General features: G+C 39.6%; 1 protein-coding gene across 3 annotated transcripts in view; it reads left to right on the top strand.

The window, feature by feature from the left end:
* Positions 1 to 309: 309 nt before the first annotated feature.
* The window catches only part of PRPF40A (pre-mRNA processing factor 40 homolog A), a 35,565-nt gene continuing 13,202 nt past the window's right edge, over positions 310 to 22,672 (top strand). Inside the window, exons 1-10 of one of the 3 annotated variants that reach the window (XM_054970241.1) lie at positions 310 to 814; positions 3,326 to 3,463; positions 6,608 to 6,688; positions 12,233 to 12,263; positions 12,989 to 13,011; positions 15,558 to 15,635; positions 15,731 to 15,841; positions 18,914 to 19,034; positions 19,700 to 19,724; positions 21,253 to 21,546. In XM_054970241.1, the coding sequence (XP_054826216.1) occupies positions 404 to 814; positions 3,326 to 3,463; positions 6,608 to 6,688; positions 12,233 to 12,263; positions 12,989 to 13,011; positions 15,558 to 15,635; positions 15,731 to 15,841; positions 18,914 to 19,034; positions 19,700 to 19,724; positions 21,253 to 21,546 (1,313 nt within the window). In that variant the 5' untranslated portion in view covers positions 310 to 403. Of the gene's footprint in view, positions 815 to 3,325; positions 3,464 to 5,290; positions 6,689 to 12,232; positions 12,264 to 12,988; positions 13,012 to 15,557; positions 15,636 to 15,730; positions 15,842 to 18,913; positions 19,035 to 19,699; positions 19,725 to 21,252; positions 21,547 to 22,672 lie in introns of those variants that run through there. The other 2 variants (XM_054970242.1, XM_054970243.1) reach the window with 2 other exon arrangements.

The raw sequence follows: 22,672 nt of genomic DNA, 5'->3' as shown, positions 1-22,672 counted from the left end.
CTTCCCTCCCGCCCCCAAGTAGCACCGCGTTCCGCGGGGGAGGGGTTGGGTTCGTCGTCCAGTTTTAGCAGCCGCGGCGCCCTTTGGGCCTCCGTAACCCCGCCCCCGCAGCCCCACTCGCGGGCGCACCTTTCCCAGCGTCCTTTGCGCGCGCCCCCTTCCCTCTCTGTACTTTTCATTCCGCCTCGACTCTCCCTCCCCTCCCCCCTTTCTGTAGTCGGCCCGTCCGACCCACGCGCGCCTCTGGGCCGCCTCACGAGCCGGTCTCTGGGCCTCCCGCCTCCCCTCCGCTCTTCCGTCCAGGCCGCCCTCCCGCACTTTCCGTCTCCCCCTCAACGGTTTCGTGTAGCGCCCTGCTTTCGGAGGCAGGGTAGACTCGGCGGCCGGGGCAGGGGGGGAGGCGATGTCTGGCGGGGACTCGGCGGCCGCCGCGGCCTCCCCTCAGCCGTTGCCCTTCTCCCTGCCCAAGCCCCCTCCCCTCATGCAGCTCAATCCCGGCGAAGGCGTGCGGCCCGTAGGGGCCCCCGGCGCCGAGCAGTCGCCCAAGAGTTCCCGCCTGGGAGGGCGCCCTGACTGGCCGGCCGGGAAGCCCGTCAGCTTGCTGGCCCCCCTGCTCCCTCCCCGAGGGGAGCCCGAGCCGCTCTTGCCCTTCGGGCCCTCCTCCCGCCAGCCGCTCCGGGGGAGGCTGCTGGGCAGATGCAGCGGAGGAGCGGGCGGCGGTGGAGGAGGCGGCGGGAGCCTCCTCAACCCTGCGATGCGGCCGGGGGGCGGCGGAGGCGGCGGAGGAGGAGGAATGGGCCGGGAGTCCCTCATGGTGAGTTTGGCGGGGGGCTTTAGGGACTTTTTCTTGCCACCCAAGATCGGTGGGGCGAGGAGGCCGCGCGCTGTTAACCACCTTGTATACCTATTACCTTATATAGTTAAGAGCAGTTGCGGGGTCAGAGGGATGGTTACGGTACCACTGGCTCGAAAGTGAGGTACTGGTTATCCCAGGGCGGCCAGGTTCGGTGATGGCCGGAGATCTCCTGGGATTACAACTGATAACGAGGCGGTAGACATCAGTTTGCAGTTTTGGAGGGTGGTCCTTATGAGCTCCCTTCGATCCTCATCTCCTGCCCTCAACTCTGTATTATCTGATTTTCGATAGTGGTTTTTAAAATATGTCTGAGTATGTTGTGTAGTAAAACCATCTCTTGAACTACGGTTTTGGAAGACAGTATAGCAGCGTTTCAGCAGGTTATTTGGTGTAGCTTGTTAAGAAGTCAGGTTCTTGACAAGTAGGCAGTATATCAAGAAATACTAGCTCCTGTGTTAGATCTGGTCACTACAGTTTATCAATAAATTAGTAAACCTAGGAAATACAAAGGCAAATATTCTGCCTTACCATAGTCTGTAAATTTGGTCTTTTGCCTTGAAGGTTGATGAGAGTAAATTTAGTAGCTTATAGAGATGTAGCAAACTGTTTGCACAGCTTACACAGACATAAGGGGAATCAGGGAATAAGACCAACTTGCTGTCATAAAAACGAAGAACTTGTGAAAGTTGTATGTTATTGACTTTTTTGGGGAGTAAGTAAATTTACTTCTCACTGTGTTGTCTGTTTGTTAGCGTGTTAACTTTGCTCTATGGGGTCCATCCTAACTAGCTCCTGCATTCATTGTTTTAGAAAGCAATCCCACAGTAACTTTTTACAAAATCGTTTGGGTTGTTAATATATAGGATGTTGTATACTGCAGCTTCAGAGGGGTAGTCGTGTTGTGTGTAGTTGAAGAGCAAGATTTGGGTCCAGTAACATCTTCAAGATTTCCAGGCTATGGATTATCTAGAGTCAAGCCGCCCTTTGTCAGGTATCTGTTGAAGAGAGCTTTGACTCTAAAAGCTCATATTCTGGAAATCTGATTGGTCCTTAAGGTGCTACAAGGTCTGAATTTTATTGTATACTATAATGCGCTAAATGGTTATTGCAAACAACATTGTTTATAAACTTTCTTTGTGTTGTTTCATTAACATAACAACAATTGGTTTTTTAAGTAGCTGCATTCATGCAAATAGACACTTTATTTTTGTTGACATGTTCAATGTTTTATACCACTTGTATTTTGAAATTTTGTTACAAACAGGAAGCCATGTTCCTTAATCTGAGTAAGCATGGTATGTTCATGCATGTAGTGATGAAAGGAATACACTGAGCATGTTAAGGGGCACTTAGCTGTATCTTTTGAGACTGATATTCATTACAGATTCGAGCATTGAGCCCCGTGAGCCATGGCATAGAATAAGCCTTGTTTGCCTGCTTCCTTGACTAGTTTGTAGCTTGAAATAAGAATGTTAGGATAATTATTTTATGTATTATGCAACAGCAAACCCTAGGTTTGCCTGCAAATGTACTTGGATCAGGCCAATTCCAACTATATAATAAGAGTTATGTTAACATATGTTTACATATTTGTGTGTGCCACACTTTAAATTTTTAAGGTTATGCGTAGACATTTTTGAAACTTCAGTCTTCAGTAGCTTACTTTTAAATCATTTTATTTTAACACATTACTAGTTAAATTTGCTTAGATACACAGAAGGTGCAGTTCAAATCTACAACCCTTGGGCCACATGTGATAAGAAAAATGGAAACTTTATTGTTGAACATCTTGATTCCTTGTGCACATCTTCTGTGCAAATACTGTTTCCTTTGATTGGAAGTACGAAGAGGATTGCACTTCAAGGTGCTGATTGCAAGCTGTGTCCTGAAATTCTTATCACTTCATTTCCCACCTGCCAAGCAGGTTACTATTTTTGTTAAGGCTGAATGTCAGTTTTTAAGACTCCTAAAACACCACAATATAATTATGAAGTTTAGCTTCAGAGAGAATGTGTCTAGAAAATGGAAAAAAATAAAATAGGGATCCTTTGATATAGCTGAGAGAGGGAGCTGTGTGTGTGTGTGTGTGTGTGTGTGTGTGTGTGTGCGTGTGTGCGTGCTGATATATACATAGAACACTATCAGTGTTTTTATAAGTAAGTCTCACTTCGTTGATTGAGACTCTTCCAAGTACGTACACACAGTTACTTTGTACATAATAGCAGAGATTCAAACTTCTTTTAATTAATGGAGGCTGACTTTTTCAGATATTGAAAACTAGTGCATTTGATTGTTGTTATTTTAGAAAATCTATGAATTTGAGCAATTTGTTTGGGTTTGTAATTTTTATGGCTACAATATATTATTATAATGTAATCAACCAGAGTAGTCAACCTGGCAAGGTGCCTCTATTCTTTGTGTTTCTGAGCCCTAGTAAACTTGAACTATCATTAACATTTTGTTTTTCAGATGGGACATCCTGGCATGCCTCACTATCCACCCATGGGGATGCATCCTATGGGTCAGAGGCCGCCTAACATGCCTCCTGTATCGCATGGAATGATGCCTCAAATGATGCCTCCAATGGGAGGACCACAAATGGGACAGGTAAGTTAGCTTCTGTGATTGTTGGTATATAAATAGCACTTTTAACACAAGCTGAGTTTTCTTGAAACAGTAGTTAAAATCTATTTTAGTCCTTTGTATAATTCACTAAGAGTGTACTTTAAGCTTCATGTTGTTACAGGTTTTTATCTTTGTTGTGTTTTTTTTTCATTCTTATTTTTGACTTCATTGAAACAGAAGCTTTCTTGCCACTAGGCAAACATTTTCTTGCATCAAGAAATCAGGGAGTAATTTAAAGTGATTAAAGAAAAAGAACCTCTGAAAGCTTTGTTATGCCTTCTGCAGAAGTTCCTGTATATTGGTAGTTAGAGAGACCGGTCTTTCCGCTAAAAAGGAATTTCAACCTAGTCTTTTCTCACAATTGGATATGGCCTTAAATGAAGAATCTTTCCCTCTTATGGCCCCCTAATTCTGAAAGGAATAGTCAGGCTCTTTCGGCTTGTACTCTTGTTTTCCCTCCCTCCTTTCTAGTAACTGTATCTTTGGATGTATTTTCTGTAATGATTTGGAAGAATCAAAGTGAAATCCTCTGCTTTTTTGGCATCAGTTACCCCACCAGTAGACCATACTTGTCCTGGAAAGTAGCTGAAACAGCTCAGGGTTTTGCTCCTAAAGGACTTAGCCAGCTTGGATTCAAGAATGCTGACATTGTGACTGGCTGCTATTGCCAGGTGCACTTTAGGTTTTGGCACATGCCAATATCTTCCATTTCATTTCCCGAAGCCCTATTTGAAGGTGAACTTCTGTGTCCTAGTATTTAGTGAGCAGGTCTGGTAGATATCTGGTGTCCTTCCAGATTGCAAATAGTATGGCCGTACGTTAGATTAGATTAGTGCAGCTTTAAGTAAGGATGGGCGGGGGGGGGATGATATAAAGTAGTTGGACAGTAAGTCCACCTATAATGACCAATTTTTAGAGGTAACTATGAATAATAAATATTTTATATTCTCCTGAGCTGCCTGTTAGAGTCCATTCATATTTCTGTCATTTTCATGGTCCTGTCATCTTATCTATTTTCACATGTTAAGAAAATAATATTAAAATAAAAAGCAAATAGATAATTTGGATATTTTCTAGTGGATTTTGTGGAGGTGAAGGTTGAGAAACAGATAAAAGAAGTTTTTTAAATAGGTCTGGCTGGTATAGCTTTTGAGTATTTGGGTTTTCGTGTCTTACATTGCAGATATTAGTCTGTTAGCTTATCAGTTTGGACTTCTAAGTCTTTCTTTCATAGAACATTGGAAGTTATTGGAATTATTAGTGAATGTTTGTGTTACTTCCCTCCTTACTGCTTTTGGGAGCAAACAGCCACTATGTTCCATTGGGGATTTACCCGTTGGGTTCTGCTATGCTACACTGGCGAGTGACCCTTATTTAAATAATAATTGCTCTTTTTGACATTAGAATTCCCATTCTCTCACCTGTGAATTTTAGACATCCTGAGCATTGTGTGTATATTCCGGAAGTTGATGGCTATTTAAAGTTATTAGTGTGGCACTGTCAAACACACAGCCATTAGGAAATATAGAGCTGTATTTTGGCCCACCAGATAATTGATAAATCCCATGATTTTGTGACTTGCCTTGTGATGGCACAAACTGGATTTATGAAGTGCCACCCGGGCAGCATTTTAGAATTAGCATGGTGCATTTATTCTAGAGGCTATGAGTTTGGCAGCCCTGTCTTTAAAAAATCCTTGATGTTTCTGCAAGTACCTAGATAGAGGCTTTAGGGAGCATCTCATGCGTGGAACACAATTATATGGAAGCAGCAGTGGGGCAAGACTCCTTTCTTCTCCTGCTTCTACAGGATGGTGGGGAATGGGAGGGCCACTCCCATTCTTTCTTCTCTTCCTCACGCTTCCAAGAAAACCTTGTGGATTGAGGGTGGAGCAGTAGCCCTACCAAATACCTCTCCCTCCACACAAGATGGAAGGTAAGAGGGAGCAGTAACCTGATGCTCCCTGAAGATACATGGGAATGGGGTCATGCCAACCCAGCAGGGATTGTTATCAAATAGTGGGGGGTTACTTCCCAAGAACCATTTGTGGGGCTTCCCAGTCAAATTAATTGGCTGAATATGGCCAATTGAATACATTACTAGTATTTGTACCATCTATTCTCTTGCTGCTATCCTCTTAGTTCCTAATAATCAAAAATACCAGAAATAAAACTTTAATTTCCTTCAGAAATACTTTTCCATTTAAGGTAGCATGTGCATACTCACACAGATAGATCATAGTAACTGGCTTGGGTCTTCGCCTTGGATGGCTAATATTAGACCCATATGTAATTACTATCTTGCATTATCACTGAAGTGAAGAATTTCCCCCATTCACCATATTTACGATGGAATAAGGGCAGTGATGTGATTTTAAGTGGCTAAATTAGTTTGCATCCCTGTTGCATGCTTTTCTCAGCTTTTTTTAACAGTTCATGTTTTTGAACCCTGCAGTCATAATTCTTAAACTTTATAGTACTCTTCATCTTGGAACATCTTTGCAAGCATAACTCTTACCTCCAGCACTGTGAGACAAGTTCTTCAGGTATTATCCTCTGTTCATAGATGAGGTAAATGAGCCCTCAAAATTAATAGAGTTTATGTAGGTCACAGAGGGATTTGGTTTGGGAACTTGATTTAGAAGTTTTGGAGTTTAATTGACTTGGGCCCCTTTCCTGCAGTGTCTCCTGAATAGTTCTAATGCTTTGGGTACTTTTTAAAAACACTGGGGGGCCCTGTTTTCTTGAGGTAACTTTTCTACTGTCCCTTCCTCCCTGATTCTCCAGTTTCTTCACTTTTGCCTTGGGTTCCCTTTTGACAAACCACCACTTGGAGCTGAAAAATCTTTCTTTGTTGGCCCTGTAACTTAGGTCACTTTGTCTACAGCAGTTCTTTTGGTCACTTAAATCCTTAGTTCTTTATAACTGGAAAGTCACATTGAACTACTGCCTGTCTCCATTAGATTTATTCAGATTGTAGCTCATTTTCCTGCATTCATTTGTTATGCCCCCAAAATCCTGGCTCAGCAAGGTTAAACAATATCCTTCTATCAGAATAAGGAAATCTATATGTGCAGAAACATATTGTAAATTGTAAACACGTACTATAATCATATTTTACTTGTAGATGCCTGGAATGATGCAATCTGTGATGCCCGGGATGATGGCGCCCCATATGTCTCATGCTCCCATGCAGCCTACAGGACCGGTAATTGTTAAATCTGCCTTGTGATTTTTTAAAAAGTTTTTGTCTGGGTGATTTTGACTTTGTGCTTTAGAATTTATCAGGCGTACAGCAGTTATCTTTCTTTTTGAGCAATTAGATTTTTGATTAGTGAAAGCTAATAAGGGAAAGAGATGGGTAATGCTTCTTGTTCATTAATAGGACATTCAGAAATTCATAATTAACTTCATATTTTTACATAGGCAGAATATAAATTAGCAGAAAGAGCTTAATGAAATAACCAGTACATTTCTGATCTCTTCTGCCCGTGTCTCCCCCCCCCCCCCGCAAGGTATCAAATTTTGATCAAAGGATCAAAAAGGCACATATAGTGCTCTAAAATTGAAGCACTTTAATCTTACGGCATTATCACTGTTGGAAGTGAATGATACAGTTTTATTATTTGCAGGCAAAAGAGCCCAGGTTCAACCTTTGTCATTCCAAAAGTTAGGTGACAGATGTTTCTGTACTCGAAACCCTGGAGAGTCACTGCCAGTCAAAGCAGACAATACTGAGATAGATGGACAAATGGTTTGACTTGGTAGAAGCAGTTTTGTGGTCATGTGTATATATATTGCATTATACTTTGATAAATTTCAGATCAAATCTCTGCTTAATCCATGGGAAAGGCAAATGTGAAAAACAATCTAGTTTATTTTGTTTGTTTTGCATTTTAAACAGATTAATCTGCCACATGTTAAAATAGTGATTTAACATTAGATTTTGTTGTGCTGTGATATTTTGGCTAACAATCAGATGCTAAGCTGTCAGCATTGCCTACAAAACTAATTAAGAGACAAAATTCTTTGAATTGTGAACTTCTGTAATATCTGTGTTTTTCTATTCAAAACAACATAAACATTTTAAATATAGAGATTTTTAGCAGTTACCTTTTGAAAAATCACCAGCTCTTGAGTTTACTGTCCTTTCCTTTTTGTCTTTTTCTACAACTGTTTTTACCTGGAATTCTTTTAGTCAGATTGTGCATTAAGGATTTCCCACTGGAGAAGCTCCTTCACCTTTCCACACTCTGTTGAGGTCCCTAAGAATTCTTTGCTGGTCCCCTACTGTCAGATCTGTATTCTTTGTATTTGCAGGGCATCATCAGTCACCATGGTTTTCATTATCCTGGTACGATGATACCAAACTCCTCTGCCGAAACCAATACTCCTCCCTACAGTCTCGCTTCTTTTGATTGCTAACTTACCCTCTTTAGATGTATTTTTCCATCTTAAAGACTGTTCTATTTCTGTCTTTCCAAGATTTCCTCTGTTTAGTTGCTGTTACTGTTCTTTCTGTTGATATGTCTTGCATTTCAGGTTTTATTTTTTATTGTACATTCTCCACATTCAGTCTGTTTAAATGATATAACTTATTGTACAGCAGTGACCCGCTGGTGGGTATAGGTGTCTCACTTTTCGTCATTGTATTTCCTTCTATCTACTTCCCTTTTTCTGAAAACATTTCTTCTCCAAAGCAGAGAGACAATCTTTACTTTCTTTTGCCTCACTGGAGCAGAATATGCTTCAGAAGAGGCCAGAAGAATCACTTTTGGAGAAGCTCTAAAAGAAAACTTTGGGAACAGCTGCCTCCATCATAGGAGGAAGCTTGCTTGTCATCTCAGCATTTTGTGATTGGCCCTGGTCCACATGGAATACATTTCGTGGTTGGTCAGACACACTCCTCCCATGGCAGCAATTTACTAGAAGTGCCTATAAGTCAACAAGGTTGGGGTTTGTGCTCTACAGTGTTACAAAAATCTGCCATTCCTTTCCAGTCCCTCAGCTAAAATTCTGATTGATGCTTTGGTTATGTTAACTATTGTAACTTTCTACACTCTTGCTTTCCTTTTTCAAGCCTTGTTCTCTCATCTCTGTCTAAAGTTTGCTATCAAAAATATTCTCCTGTTCATTGCTCGGATCATGTGACTGTCCTCGTAAAAATCCTGCCATTGGCTTTTCTTCCCTTTCTGTATCAAGCACAAACTGTTTTTTCCTTTCAAAGTGCTCGTAGCTGTGTCCCCATCCTGTCTTCAGGCCTTTTTTGCATTTTGTTGCTGCCACCTATGCATGGAACTTCCTTCCTAAACATGTACAAGTGTCACATCTCTGTATTCCATCAACTCAATCTTCAGACTAGTCTTTTCTTTGAGATTTACAGTGCAATCCTAAGAAGAGTTACACCAGTCTAAGCCCATTGATTTCAATGGGCTTAGACTGGAGTAACTCTCCTTAGGATTGCACTGGTAGTCTTAATTCTCATAGCAACTCTGGCAATGCTGAACTGAGTCTCTGAATCCAGAAGACATATGTATATAGGCTTCTCAGCATGTGGCTTTCAGGATACTAACACAGATTTATTCTGAACATGTGCACGTCATTTCTTTGATTGTTATATGAGAAGAATGAAAGACTGTGTTTTGAGTTAGAGGCTTTGAGTTAATTGCCTCAATTAATTGAGTTAATTGCTTGGTTGGCTACTACTACTCTTGAAGCCAGCTGAGTGACCTTGGGTCAGTCACTGCTTCTCAGAGCTCTCTCAGCCTCACCCACCTCACAGGGTGATTGTTGTGAGGATAATAACACACTTTATAAACTGCTCTGAGTGCGGCATTAAGTTGTCCTGAAGAACAGTATGTAAATCAAATGTTATTTTTTTTAAAAATGGTTCTGTCTATGCTACTGGTCAATCCACATTTTAACTTGGATTGGACTGCATAGAATATTGCTAGATGGGACTGCATAGAATATTCCTACTTTTCAATATCCAAGGAGCACACCCTCCAAAGCAGCACAGTTTCATAACAATTTTAAATAATATTATATGCTGTATATATTATTGCAGTTATGCTTTCCACAAGAAGGAAGTTCTTTTTTTCTTTAGAGTGTATTGTTCTTAGCTTCAGTTGTTGTTCCTATTAGGGATTTACACTTAATTTTTACAGTGAATCTTTAGATGCGCATTGTTTATCTATTTTGTATTTTCAATATTCCGTGGTTCCTACCTGCCTGAGGTATTCTCAGAAGTATTCCCTTCAGACACCTGTAATTTTTGTTTGAAAACCTGCTAAAGTTATCCAACGAGAATGGGCCTTAGTGAAGTGTTCAAGCCAGCACATTCACTGTAACCTTTTGTAATGAGTATTTCAGATTTAAAATATTGGGATTTTTTTATACGGACTAGGTGACTGTTGTCTCTAGTATCTTGTATCTTGAAATGTTTTTTTAAAAAAAATACTAAAATGCAAAACAACTGAAGTACAAAAATATACAGCTAACAACATCACACAGTGGAAAATACCCCCACATAAATCAATGCCCAGTTAATAACATGGTACAGTTATAGAAAAATCACCAGTTCAGTGAGGATGCTTATTAGTTTATTGGTTTTTCTCTACCTTTTGCCATTTTGGCTATATCCCAAGATTTTACTAACTAAACAGACTGATAATATAATATTTTGGTAGCCATCAGCAGATCATCTCAGTGCGAACACGTGCAGAGGTGCTATACTGAGTTAAACTGTTGGTCTGTCAGAGTTAGATTGTCTGCTTGCAGAATCTTGAATAGAGGTTTTCTACATCTCCCACTTTCTGATCTGGTTAACTGGAAATAGAATATGAACTTTGGCTCTTCTCCATACGAAAAAGATGCTGTACCACTTTGATTTACAATACTTAAAATTATCATTTGGCCCTGAAAGTATATTAAGGTAACTTGCCAGAAGCTTGTAGCCAGACTTTTTAATTGCAGTTGTAAAAGTTTTCTAATATTTTTAGATGACATTACAGTCCCAAGGAAGAAGTTGTTGTTTTTTTTAGTTTATAATGGGGGAAATGTGAAAGTTCTGCTGACATTATATTAAAGCATAATCATCGGGCTGAATACAGTTTTCAAAACTAGTTCATTTTTTTTCTCTGAAGCATCAGTATATCTAATTCTTATGGACAAATTTGTGGGTGCTTAAATCCAGAGACTGGAGCCAAGAATAGACAAGAGGCATCTTTCTATAAATCTGAAAAAAACTGAAATCTAAAAAAATAAATTGTGTGTGGAGGGGGGGTAAAAATCCCAAATAATAGAAGCAGTGCCTGTAGTTTTAAGAAATGAATGCTCTCATTGGCAGTTGCTAGGCAACCACACAGTATTGCCAGCTTTCAAGCTATGGTTCTGTCAGTAAAAGGGGTAGGGTGGCATGCCCTTTCTATGGCTGCTTTGGCCTTAGAGATAGGATTCATTGGGGTCTGGCCCTGCAGCAGCCACATTACTTGCCTAATTTATGCATGCCTGGCTGCTTGTTACTGTTCAACAGCAGTCAACCCATGAAAACCAGTATAGTTTATAGTTTCAGATCAAAATTTCGGAGGCCAGGTTCATATTTCCATTTTTGGGCCAGTTACATGTTCTCAGCTGAGCTTACTTCAAAGGGTTGTGAGAATAAAATGGAGGAGAGGGGAGCTGTTTTGGGTCCCCATTGTGGATAATGGTGGATTATAAATAAAGTAAATAAATATAGCAGAAGATTGGTGCAACTAAAAAGGTGAGTGGGAAGGAGAGAAGGAAGTAAGGATAGGGGTTATGATACAGGGGTTGCCAAGAGGAGGGAAAGAAAATAGTGTGGGGAAGGGGATGTAGGTGAAATAAGGTACTTCCAGCAAGTCCTTGTGGGTTCCCCACTGTACAACAGGCCCAGCTTAGCGGCCAGCGCTGCACAATAGGGTCATCGTTTTCCTGGGTAGAGGCTGCCAGAGGGAAGGAAGGAGGGAAAGCTGAAAACAGGGGAGCAAATAAAGGTAAGTTAGCTGAGGGTGGGGAAGAGAGTAGGAGGAGAGGCTTTGAGGAAAGAGGAAATAGTGGGAGAGGGTAAAATGAGATTCTCCACACTTGTCTTAGCCACAATAGGAGGTATATTGCAAAATGGCAAGTCACAAATGCAGTGTAATTGCATCATGGTCTTCTCAATAATTAATTTGAATAGTAGGTAACACATAGGACTTAACTTTCAAGGTTCGTATTTTCATCTATTGGACTTAGTGAAGTTGTTTCCAAAATGGTTTTCTGGTAGAGCAATACTGTGTTAGTATGTTAAATCAGTTACAAATGGCATCATTTAACTGGGTTTAGTGTTAGTGCTATCTTCCCAACAGGTCCTTCTTGTCATTATGAAGGATGGAGTATGAAAGTTTGTTCAGAAAAACACCCTGCAATTTATGCATGTTGAGTATTGAGCATTCACTCCTCTAAGAATTTCCTGAAGTAATTAAGTACGTGGCGATGGAGGATGCTCTTAGTTTATCTTTTCCCCTTGTCCTCTTAGGAATTTCAAAGTATTTTTGAAAAAGTTGACATAGAGCATGCTTCTTATGACTATATATGAAGATTTCTTTAATGGTTGGCAAAAATGTGATTTTGTGTATAATATGTGTTGGGTGGGAAAGACTGCCTTGAAATTGTAATGACTTGCTCAAAATCCTTATCAGTTAGCATGTTGTAGGCACCATTAATTTTAAATATTATTTTGCTTTCACAGCCAGGGGTGAACAGCATGGATTCTCAAATTGGTATGTTTAAACAATTACTTCTTTGGATATTTTAGTCAGAAAAATTGTAGCACTTTTTAGTTTCTATCACATATAGATTTTGTAGTATCAGTGCTTGTTATGTAGTGTAGCATTCTTGAATCTTTCCATACCCAGGTGGCCAAATGGAACTTGCTGAGATGCAAACCCATGACGTCATCTCCAATACAGGTCCTTGCAGAAAGTACACAAAAAGACAACTTAGTAGGGGCTCATGACCTAGCAGATGAGACACCCTAACATACATATATTTTTTTTTCTTTTGCAAGTTGAGTTCAGTTTAGTGACTCTTGCGTGAAACTAAGGAGACTGAAAATTCCTTGCAATGGCAACATTGCTGAAATGATATAGCAAATTTTCTTTAAATTCTGAGTTTTCAGTTAAGAATCTGAGTAGCTGTTCTGGAGAAGTTTTTTTTTTTTTACTGGGACTTGAGTAGCTGGAATTAACTAAGAAATGCTTGAAATATTCAGTACTCTGGTAGAAAAAAAGTGTTGTGGCAAGGTGTGACTGGCTGCAGCTAGATTTGTACATATAAATCCAAATATAGTCTTCCTGAAATAGTTTCTTTAAGGAACCTTGTGAGTTGTAACATGTAGATGCTAGTGCATTCTCAAGGACTAAAAGCCTTTTGAGCTACTTTAAAGAAGGTGTAGCTGGATCTCCTTAGCTATGCTCTCTAAAATTTTGTTTCTCATGTTTCATAGGTTTAGCACCTCCTGGAACTCAGGTAAGCAAGGAGCCTTTTAGGACTGGTGTGATTTTAATTAGATCTTGTTTCTGGAATTTGTGCCAGTATTTTCTTTGTGTGTGTTACTGGGGTGAGTGAGGGGTTGCTTTCTCACCCTTCACCTGCCAGGAGATTTTCTGTATTTTAAAACCTTGGAAAGAAAACTGGCTTTGTTTATTTTTTTCCTGGCAAAAAATGGAAATTTGGGGGAAATTGAAAGAAATATACTTTCTTAGAAAAGCTAAAACTATTTTAATACATTAATAAGAAAATTGGTCATTTATAAAAAATTTGCACATTTATGGAATTTTACGTGCCTTAGTTTTTTACCAGCTGAATTGCAGGTATACCTAATAATAGATTGTGAGAGAGAACTGCAAACTGCTCCATCCTGTGCTACTTCACCACAGTCTTAATATTTGTCTTCTGAAAGGTGGGGAAAAAAGACTGGAATTAGAAATCAAATTTTACAGTAAACAAAAAACACATTTGAAAGAAACAGTCGCATATAGTCACTGTAGGATTTCCAGCATATTTGAGTATCAAATTAAACTTTGAAAGTAGTGAAGTGATTAACATATAATCAAATACAATATCATATTTTGTTGCCCAAATGATTCACATTCAAATAAGCTTACCATTTAACATATCCACAGACGAACATGGCTGAAACATTTAAAATATGTTTTATATGCCTAGTGTACATAGGAATTGCTATGCATTTGGAGTGAGTAAAAGGTTGTCTCAAAAAGCATTTTACTTATTCAGAAAGAGAATATTCCCCCAGCACTCCCCCAAATTTTCCAATTTTATCAATGAAAAATTGAAGAAAAGTCCTTGGAAGGGCACTTTTTCTGAATGTTTTTTTTTCCATTTACCATCACATCTCTAGGAGTGACTGTCCCCCCTCCAGTACTACTGAGCAGCCATTTTTATTAGGGGGTGTGCACATAAATCCACTGGCATAGCCCCAAAATGTATGGTTGGTTGCTGAATTAGGTTTGCTTTATCAGGTCAAGTTTACATTCGATTTTGCACGTGCGTCTAGTGCAAGCACTGAAGAAAAGAAAGGAGGCACTCAGTGTAATAGATTTCTAGGTTTTTTGAATCCCTGATGTTTATTTAAAATTAAAATTTTAGTATTGTTTATCTCTGTCTTACTCATTGAAAGCTGTACATCCACTTTGCATGTCAACTGTGGCAGTTTTAAACCCTTCATTCATGATGCAGCCACAAACAGTTCGCAATTAAGCAGCATTAATCTCGAAAGAAGTAACTACTTACCCACTTATAATCCATGGGAGTGCTTAATTTTGGCTGGATTGTGCTTGTTGTAATCACACACACACGCTGTCTAATGTTAAAGAACTGCTAGAATGGTTAGACCTGGCTCTGGTCATTTCTCTGATGCTGAGGCATAGATGTGTGTGTGTGGGGGGGGGGGGTGCTTTCATCTAGGCGAAGTGTTGCCAATTCTGAATTAGCAAGCAAGTTGCACAAAAGAAGCACATGTGTTCAGTAAAAGAAAATATATTTTCTAGTAACAGGTCTTTTAGCTCTTCTTTGTATGTATCCTTTAAGTCAATATAGTATTTTGCCTCCAGAAAATACCTTGTACTGCTCACATCAGGTATTGTCACACTCAAACAATTGGTGAATTAGACGTACAGTTAATTGGTGGTTAGACATACAGTTACTCAGCTATTTGAAATGTATTGGTTAAAAACCAGAAGCACAGAATTTTTTGCATGATATAAGGATATTCTTCAGTCCTCTCAATTACAGTGGAGGACCATGAAGAATGGATAAATTATTGGAGAAATGAAAATAATAAAAATTTTGAAAAAACTTTACATACCATGTTTAGTGCAAGAAGAGCAGTGCTCATAGAAACAAACTTTCTAACCTCCCTTTACAGCTGCAGCCAACTGTGACACTAATTGTTTGGTGCAGTCTAAGAATACAATATGGAATGAAGTGATGGTCTGTAGTTGGGAGGGAAAACTGTCCTTCCATGTAGGATTGTGAAGAAAACATAAGCAGGATTACTGTATCTCTGAATGTCTGAATATCTTGCACAATATTGTACTGTGTGGTTAAAGTTAGGACAATATCAGAATAAAAAATGCTAGTTTTTATAATATTAGTTTTCTGATCAGTGCAGTGGCTGTATATCAGGTTTAACCATAGAATTAAAGGAATTTATTTCTATAAAATACTCCCAAGACATCTATGCAATCACTTTCTTTAAACAGCTGTAAGCAAGAACTGTTTATAAGAAGCAAGGCAATGTGGGAAGAAAGTGTAGAAACAGAGCCAAGTATTGTTGTTTAGTGGAATATTCTGTTAACTTGAAAGTAAATTTTCTTCGCCAACTCTCTTCTAATTAACTACCACTTGATTGGGTAGTACTTTCAGTATAAATGTATTTTTTCTGCTGTCAGGTATTCTTTTCTGTAGTATTTATTATTTAAATCTTACAGTTTTTACTTTAAAAAGAACTTCCTTGAATCTTTCTTGTTAAGTTTGCTTTTTTTTCTGTTTAGCCAACACCCCCAGTAGTTTGTTCCCTTCCACAAGCTGCCACAACTAACAATTCTGCTAACGAAGAGCCTTCTAAACAGGTACCATGTTCTTTCCTTAATATTTTTGTAGCACTTTATATTATATCCATTAGATATATTCCAGAATTTCTTCATATGGTACCTGTTTTTCCTAGAAATCAGTATGGTCGGAGCATAAATCACCAGATGGAAGAACATACTTCTATAATACTGAGACCAAACAATCTACATGGGAAAAGCCAGATGATCTTAAAACACCTGCTGAGGTAAACAAGCTTCAAAATATAACTCTTTGGTTGAACCTCTTTAGCAGAGTAGCGTTGCATAATGATGACTCTTGGATGGCATCCAAAGACCATGTGTGAGCAGAAAGCAAATTCACTCATAGGGTGATGCATAGGACCTTGGGTCCATCAACCTTTAGGAGCAGCTGCTGAGGGATTGTACAATTGGTCCAGAATGTGACTGTGTGTGTTTTGACCGGAACTCCATTCCAGTTGCATATTGAGTCAGCTGCACTGGCTTCCAGTGGAGTTCCAGATCAGGTTCAAAGTTTTCATTTTAACCTAGTGGACTCGGACCGACGTACCTGTGGGACCATCTCTTGCCCTATATTCCTCAGAGGTTGCTCCAGTCAGCAGATAAACAACTACTGGTGGTCCCTGGCCCCAAGGTTCGCCTTGCCTCAGCCAGGGCCAGGGCTTTTGGGGCCCTGGCTTCTATCTGATGGAACTCTCTGCCCATAGAGACCTGGTCTTAGCAGGACTTGTTACCGTTTTGCCAGGCCTGTAAGATGGAGATGTTCTGCTATGCTTATAGTGGTTGTGGCTGGCGGATCAACCAACTGGCCTCCTGCCAGTGTGGGGGGAGGTATGTACCCCGACCCTGTAATAATTAGCTTTTGGTCACCATGTCCCATGGACCCTGAAGATATTTGAGACATGAGATGCATTGTGCATTGTTCTAATATGTTTTATATAATCATCATCATCATCATCATCATCATCATAACATTCGATTTATACACTGCTGTTCAGGACAACTTAACACCCACTCTGAGCTGTTTACGAAGTATGTTATCCTCACGACAATCACCCTGTGAGGTGGGTGAGGCTGAGAGAGCTGTGAAAGACCCAAGGTCACCTAGCTGGCTTCAAGTGGAAGAGTGGGGAATCAAACCTGGTTCTCCAGATTAGAGTCCCACCACTCTTAACCACTATACCAAACTGGCTCTCATGATGATTTATATGATGATATCAGTGTTTTTATTATATTAGTTTATTATATTTATATATTTATACATACATATGTATGTATATGTATATATCCACTCTGAGCCTGCTTGCAGGGAGAGCGGATGATGAATCAAATGAATAAATGGATGGATGGAGTTAGAATAAATCCTCCGTTCTCTGGAATTGGTTCCATACCATGGAGGCATTGGGGCACCCATGCTGAGTAGCAGCTGTGGGCACTGCTGAAGCCACTGCCTGTGAGAGCTGAGGGGCAGACACATCATGTGTGTTGGGGGGGCAGAAAGAGATGCCCAAGGGAGAAGGGGTTGAAATGGCAGCACCTCAGGTGCACCGCCATCTCTTCCTCTTGCACCACCTCTAGCCTCTCCCTCTTCTTGGAAGGCCTGCTGAACTCTGGGGGAACTGGAGAAAGGGTGCCTAGTCTCTCCTCTAATTTCTCTTCTGGGTCCCTGGGCTGGATTTACGAGCATGCTAACTCTCACCCCCCAAGTTCAGCTGAAAAAACAGCTCAGGCTGCTCCTGCTGCCGAGTCACAGCAGCTAGAGGAGAGGTAGCCTGAACAGCAAGCCAGGGCCAGCACTTATCTCAGGCACCTCTGCAGGTGGACCTCTGCTCAAGCTACCCCTCCTCCAGCTGTTGTAAAGGCTTTGGTTGTAGGCTAGGAAAAATAAAATAAATTTTAAAGGCCCTCTTCATTGAGGCAGCAACCAAAGCCTTTACAAAAATTAAACTATAATCCCTAGTCTTTCTGAAAACCTGACTTCAAGTTTTTGGAAGACTAAAAGGTCATCCTAAGCCTTATTTTTTTTAATGACCTGGCTTGTTTCAAAGCCCAGGTCAGCCTAATAAAGTTTTTTTAAGTGAACCTGTGTTCCTTTTTTTAACAAACAAAAAACCATCTGGCTTTGGAAGCCTAACAAAAGTCTAATTTTTCATTTCGACGACACTGATTAACCCCTAAGCTAAATTTTATGTTGTGTTTCCTAAATTGTCTAAACTCTCATATACAAGTTAACCAGAAATATCCTTTAGAAATTTTAAATTTTCGAAAACCATCAGCACCCCAAAATTCAACTAAACCATTCCCCCAAAAAACTCAACATAGAAAGATCTTTAAAACAACTATAGAAGAACTGTAAAATTAGAACAATGCCAAAAGATAAGCTTTTAAAAACAGTAATAACCTGGAACCCTGCCACCCGTGCAAACTTTTAAAAATTAAAGTGTGATACAAAATTAAAAATTGAAACAAGCCAAGAGATCTTACGAAAATACAGGCCTTTAAAACCAAAAACAGCATAAAACCGATCCAAAGAAAACTATTTTAAAAAATAACCAGAAAGAAAGCAAAGCCCCCCCCCCTCTCTCTCTCTCTCTCTCACACACACACACACACACTACAACTCACCAAGTAAAAACAAAAAACACACAAAGTTAAAATAAAAATTTAAACCATATTTTAAAACAAAGTGCAAACCATTCCTGTTACAAAACAAGAAGGAGATCTTCCCAAGGAGGCAGGTAGCAGAATTAATCCAAGGCATAGACAGACTAGAGCAACCAGAGGCACACCACCAACAGCTCTCCAAAGTATATCACCCTGAAATGGAGTCACTGCAGCCAGGCCTGCTATTTATCAAGCTGTGTGCTATGAGAGAATCACTGTAATTGGGCAAACGGGGAGCTCTAAAGTGTAATCCCATTTGCTTAGGATAGATCCCCCCCCACACACACGCACACCTCTAGTTTCCTGAGAAACCTGTTAAAGGCCTGGAATCCTCAAAATGCCAGCCTGATTATTTCCAGAAATATTCAGGACCTGGATACCAGTCCTGAGAATCCCGATTATCATCCAGGTACCTGAATATACCCCCCAAATTCCACTAAAATTATTTTTGGCGTATATATTTGGACCAGATATATCTGAGCGCACATCGTACACTGAACTCCATGTACTACCCTTGGAACCTGACCTTTCTAATGACATTACTTTTACCTGTCACAATACTTACATTTCTTAGACTCTGTATCAAGTGCCTACATTCTCAAAATATTATTGTGATAACTTTATTTCTCCTTTAGCAAATGTTATCAAAATGTCCATGGAAGGAATATAAATCTGATTCTGGAAAACCTTACTATTACAATTCTCAAACAAAAGAGTCACGCTGGGCAAAACCCAAAGAACTTGAAGATCTTGAAGGTAATTTCTATGGAATCTTTTTTTCTGTCTTTATTTAGAGTTACAATATGGTGATAGCAATCGTAACTCTGGATGGGGCCCAAACGAAAATGGGACTGTCATTATGCTAGGGTACTATCCAAAAAGAATATTTTATACAACAAAAAGAGAAGGAGTTTGTGAATTCTTGTCAGAGAGCAAGGGCTAGTGATGTCTCTTTTTTCCCAAGGCTTTCACAGGCATTTATGGCCTTGGGGTTATGATTAGAAAGCTGAGTGTGATTTTACGTCTCTTCATTGTGATTACATTTTTAATGATCTGTTTTGAATTACACGGGGACCATAGCCAGGCCTAGTCTCATAAAACACATGCTGCTTGTGCAGGATAGTACTGACAAGGATTGAAAGTGGGGCCTGGGGTGCACATGGAGAATGGCAATAGAAAAACTGTTTTAGCTAACTAGGGTTTGATGCAATCAAATAGGATTGTTGTTCATTAAAGTTTACAGTGGAATGTGGCACCCTCATCTTTTCGTTAATGTTGGCCTGTCTCTTACATTTGTCATATACATAATAATCTGTCAGAGCTAGTAATATATACTGTATCCAGAGCATTTTAGTGTCCATTTCTAAGGAAGAGTGGCACTTTTATTCAAACTGGTAACAAGATTATTTGTTTTCTTACAGCAATGATTAAAGCAGAAGAAAACAGGTATGTTTGAAAATACTTCATTTGAGGAAAATCATGTAATTGATTATCATTTTTTTAAAAAAAAACTAGCATAACTTAATTTTAGGACTTTAATTATATGCCCTGGTTTTCTTTTAGTATGCAGAATTTTTGAGTTCATGTGTGTACACACAAACATGCACAGGCACATGTTCTGTAGGTGATTTTTATATGTAATTAGAGTAATCAGACTTAACAATTTCTCTAGAATATCATTTATTGATTTCAATTAAGCCCCACCTTTCTCCACAATGAGGACTCAAAGTAACTTATATCATTATCCTCTCCTCCACTATACCTTGTAACAACCCTTCGAGGTAGGTTAGGTCAAGTGTGTGTGGTTGGCCCAAGGTCATCCAGTGAGCGTCTGTGGTGGAATGTGGGTTTGAATCTAGCTCTCCTAGGCTCTAGTACAATACACCACTACACCTAACTGGCTCCCCTTTCCCACTAATTGATGAGGGTCTGTAAGGTCCCTTAGAAATATTTACAAAAAACCTTAAAATTCAGCAGTTTTGAAAACCGTTTGAAGTGATGTCATGTATGTTCAAAAAGAAGTAAGACACATTAGTCTCCTTACTATTGTGCGAGTAGTGTGAAATTCACAAGCTTTATTCAAGCGAGGAGAGTCAATTTCTTTCTTTGAGGAAAGAGTGAGGAGAGTCCCCTTTCTTTGCTAGAACCGCCTGTGTTGCATGGAGTACTGTCCAGTTCTCATGCTAAACAAATTCACTTTCTGTTTCAGAGAGCAGTAGTTTTTCTTTTACGTGCAAAACCCTGCATGGCAACTAAAGCTGAACTTGGCAATCCATGAAACTGCATGTTGTTTTAAGTTGTGGCTTCTGATTAATTTGTGTGTTGTGGCCAATAGCACAAAAGCCTCACTTACTGGTTTATTAAGGATGAATGAGCAAAAATTAGTTGGAAACTTTGCAGATACATGCCCCTCAGCCCAACCCAATTTACTATCCTATGGAGTTTCTATTCCAGCTAGTTAGCAAGGAAAAGAAAGATGGGAGGAAATGACCACTTACTCAAGGTCTCCCTGATGTGCTGAACTTAATTAAGCCCTTGTGAAATTGTATAGAATCAGTACAGGCAAGTAGTGTGTCCTGCTTGGTTGTCATTTTTCAGGGGGTGGGGGGTGGGGGGTGCTGTATGAACAATCCTGAGGAACTCTCTGCTTAAATTAAATTATTAGCTGATTGGATACTTCCATGGTGAATCATAGTTTGCCATTGTTTTGAACAATGCTTTGTACTTTCCCTGCCAATCAAGATTCCAAAATCTAACTTATTCCTGGCTGGCAGGAAAAGTACAGACCCCGTAGTATGCCACTTTGGGCCTAATGGCAGACTATTAGCTTAAAAAGTGGAAGTTTCCAGTTCACTGGCAAAGAAGAATGGGGAAGAGGAAACCAAATGCCCAAAGATCCCCAAGGTTTTTTCACATATTGACAAATGAACTTGTACAATGTTCCTGTGGCTGACATTTGTTTTTGTTTATTTAGTGGTAAAGCAGAGGAGTTGCTTCAGTCATCATCTGCAGTGGTTGCAGCAGGGATTCCAATTGCTGCACCTACTATTGTGGAAACTCCTGTGGCTGTGCCGGCAGCCCCAGCTGCACCTGCTGTGTCAGCCCCTGAAGCAGAGCCCTCTGCTGTTGCTACTGTTGTTGAAAATGAAAATACAGTCAGTGCTGTAGCTGATGAGCAGGTGCAGCCTGCTGCACCTATTGTGCAGGAACAGACTGCAGAAGTTGTCACTAACTCCATAGAAGAAACTCCTAAACAGGAATCCTCAGAGTAAGTAGTACCTTGATACTATTTTTGTATGAGAACCTTTATACATAAAAAATAACCAGTGAAAGAAAAGTAAAACAAAAAGGTAGAAGACACATGAACATGACAGATGACAAATCTGCGGAGGGAAATGTTAATTTACAGGATTTTCATCATTTTTAGTATCTCAAATACAAATGAAATTTTAAAGTAAGTCTGTTAACAGACTGCTGCTGTTGAATGATAACCTTATGTTTATTTTATGGATTCCCTAGAACATCACAAGAAATCCCGGGGAGTTACTGGAGAAACACAAGTATATAATAAAAACGGAGAGGGGATAAAATTTTACAAAATAAAGAGAGGGAAACGGAAAACCCTTTTTGCAGCAGCAAGGATGTATCTCCAGAGAGAGCCTCTATTAAGTGTTCAGAAACTTTATTTTAATTCGGCCTAGTGCTGCTTTGGGTAGACCTGCATTCCAGTGCTCGTGTTGTACCTAAAGGATAAAAACGTTTAATTTCCTTTCTCTTCCTTTTCATGGTAATTAGGCACTCTTTTCACATAAATGTTCCACTATTAATTGCAGGAGGTTCCCCTCTTGGCATCTTGAAAGCAGCTTTGTAGAACCATAAGTGAATGTGTTTGATTTTAAATAATAATTAGGAACCCTGTAATGCTGATGGACTGGTATTGTGGGGGGCAGGATTTTAAAGGAAATGTATTGTTTGTTTCTTTTCTCCATTTCCTCTTGGCTTGAGATAGAAAAATTGTACATACTTACATAATTATGAGTAAAGTACTTTTTAACATAGTGTTCTAAAATACCGTGTTGTATCCTACTCCTTCCATTATCTAACTGCAGCACCTTCCTATGAAGCAGAAGTCACTTCTTCTAATGGAAGAAGCTTTTGTATTGGAAGAAAGCTCCTTGTGTTAGAGGAATTGGGCTATCATTCGCTCAGTGGAGCGTAACCCACTGTTACTGTCAATTAATACTGTAAGATTCAAAAATAACAATGTCAGTTAATGCTGTAAGATTCAAAAATATCAATGGTAATAACAGCATTGCTTTTAATTTAACTAGATTGCTAAACAAGCAACTGTTTGAAGACTTGGTATTGAAAAAGTACTTTGAAGTGCTATGGAA

This window comes from Eublepharis macularius, chromosome 2 (assembly GCF_028583425.1).
Source record: "Eublepharis macularius isolate TG4126 chromosome 2, MPM_Emac_v1.0, whole genome shotgun sequence".
Taxonomy (NCBI): Eukaryota; Metazoa; Chordata; class Lepidosauria; order Squamata; family Eublepharidae; genus Eublepharis; species Eublepharis macularius.
Note: the sequence above shows the minus strand (reverse complement) of the source record. Positions and strands in the feature narration are given on the sequence as shown.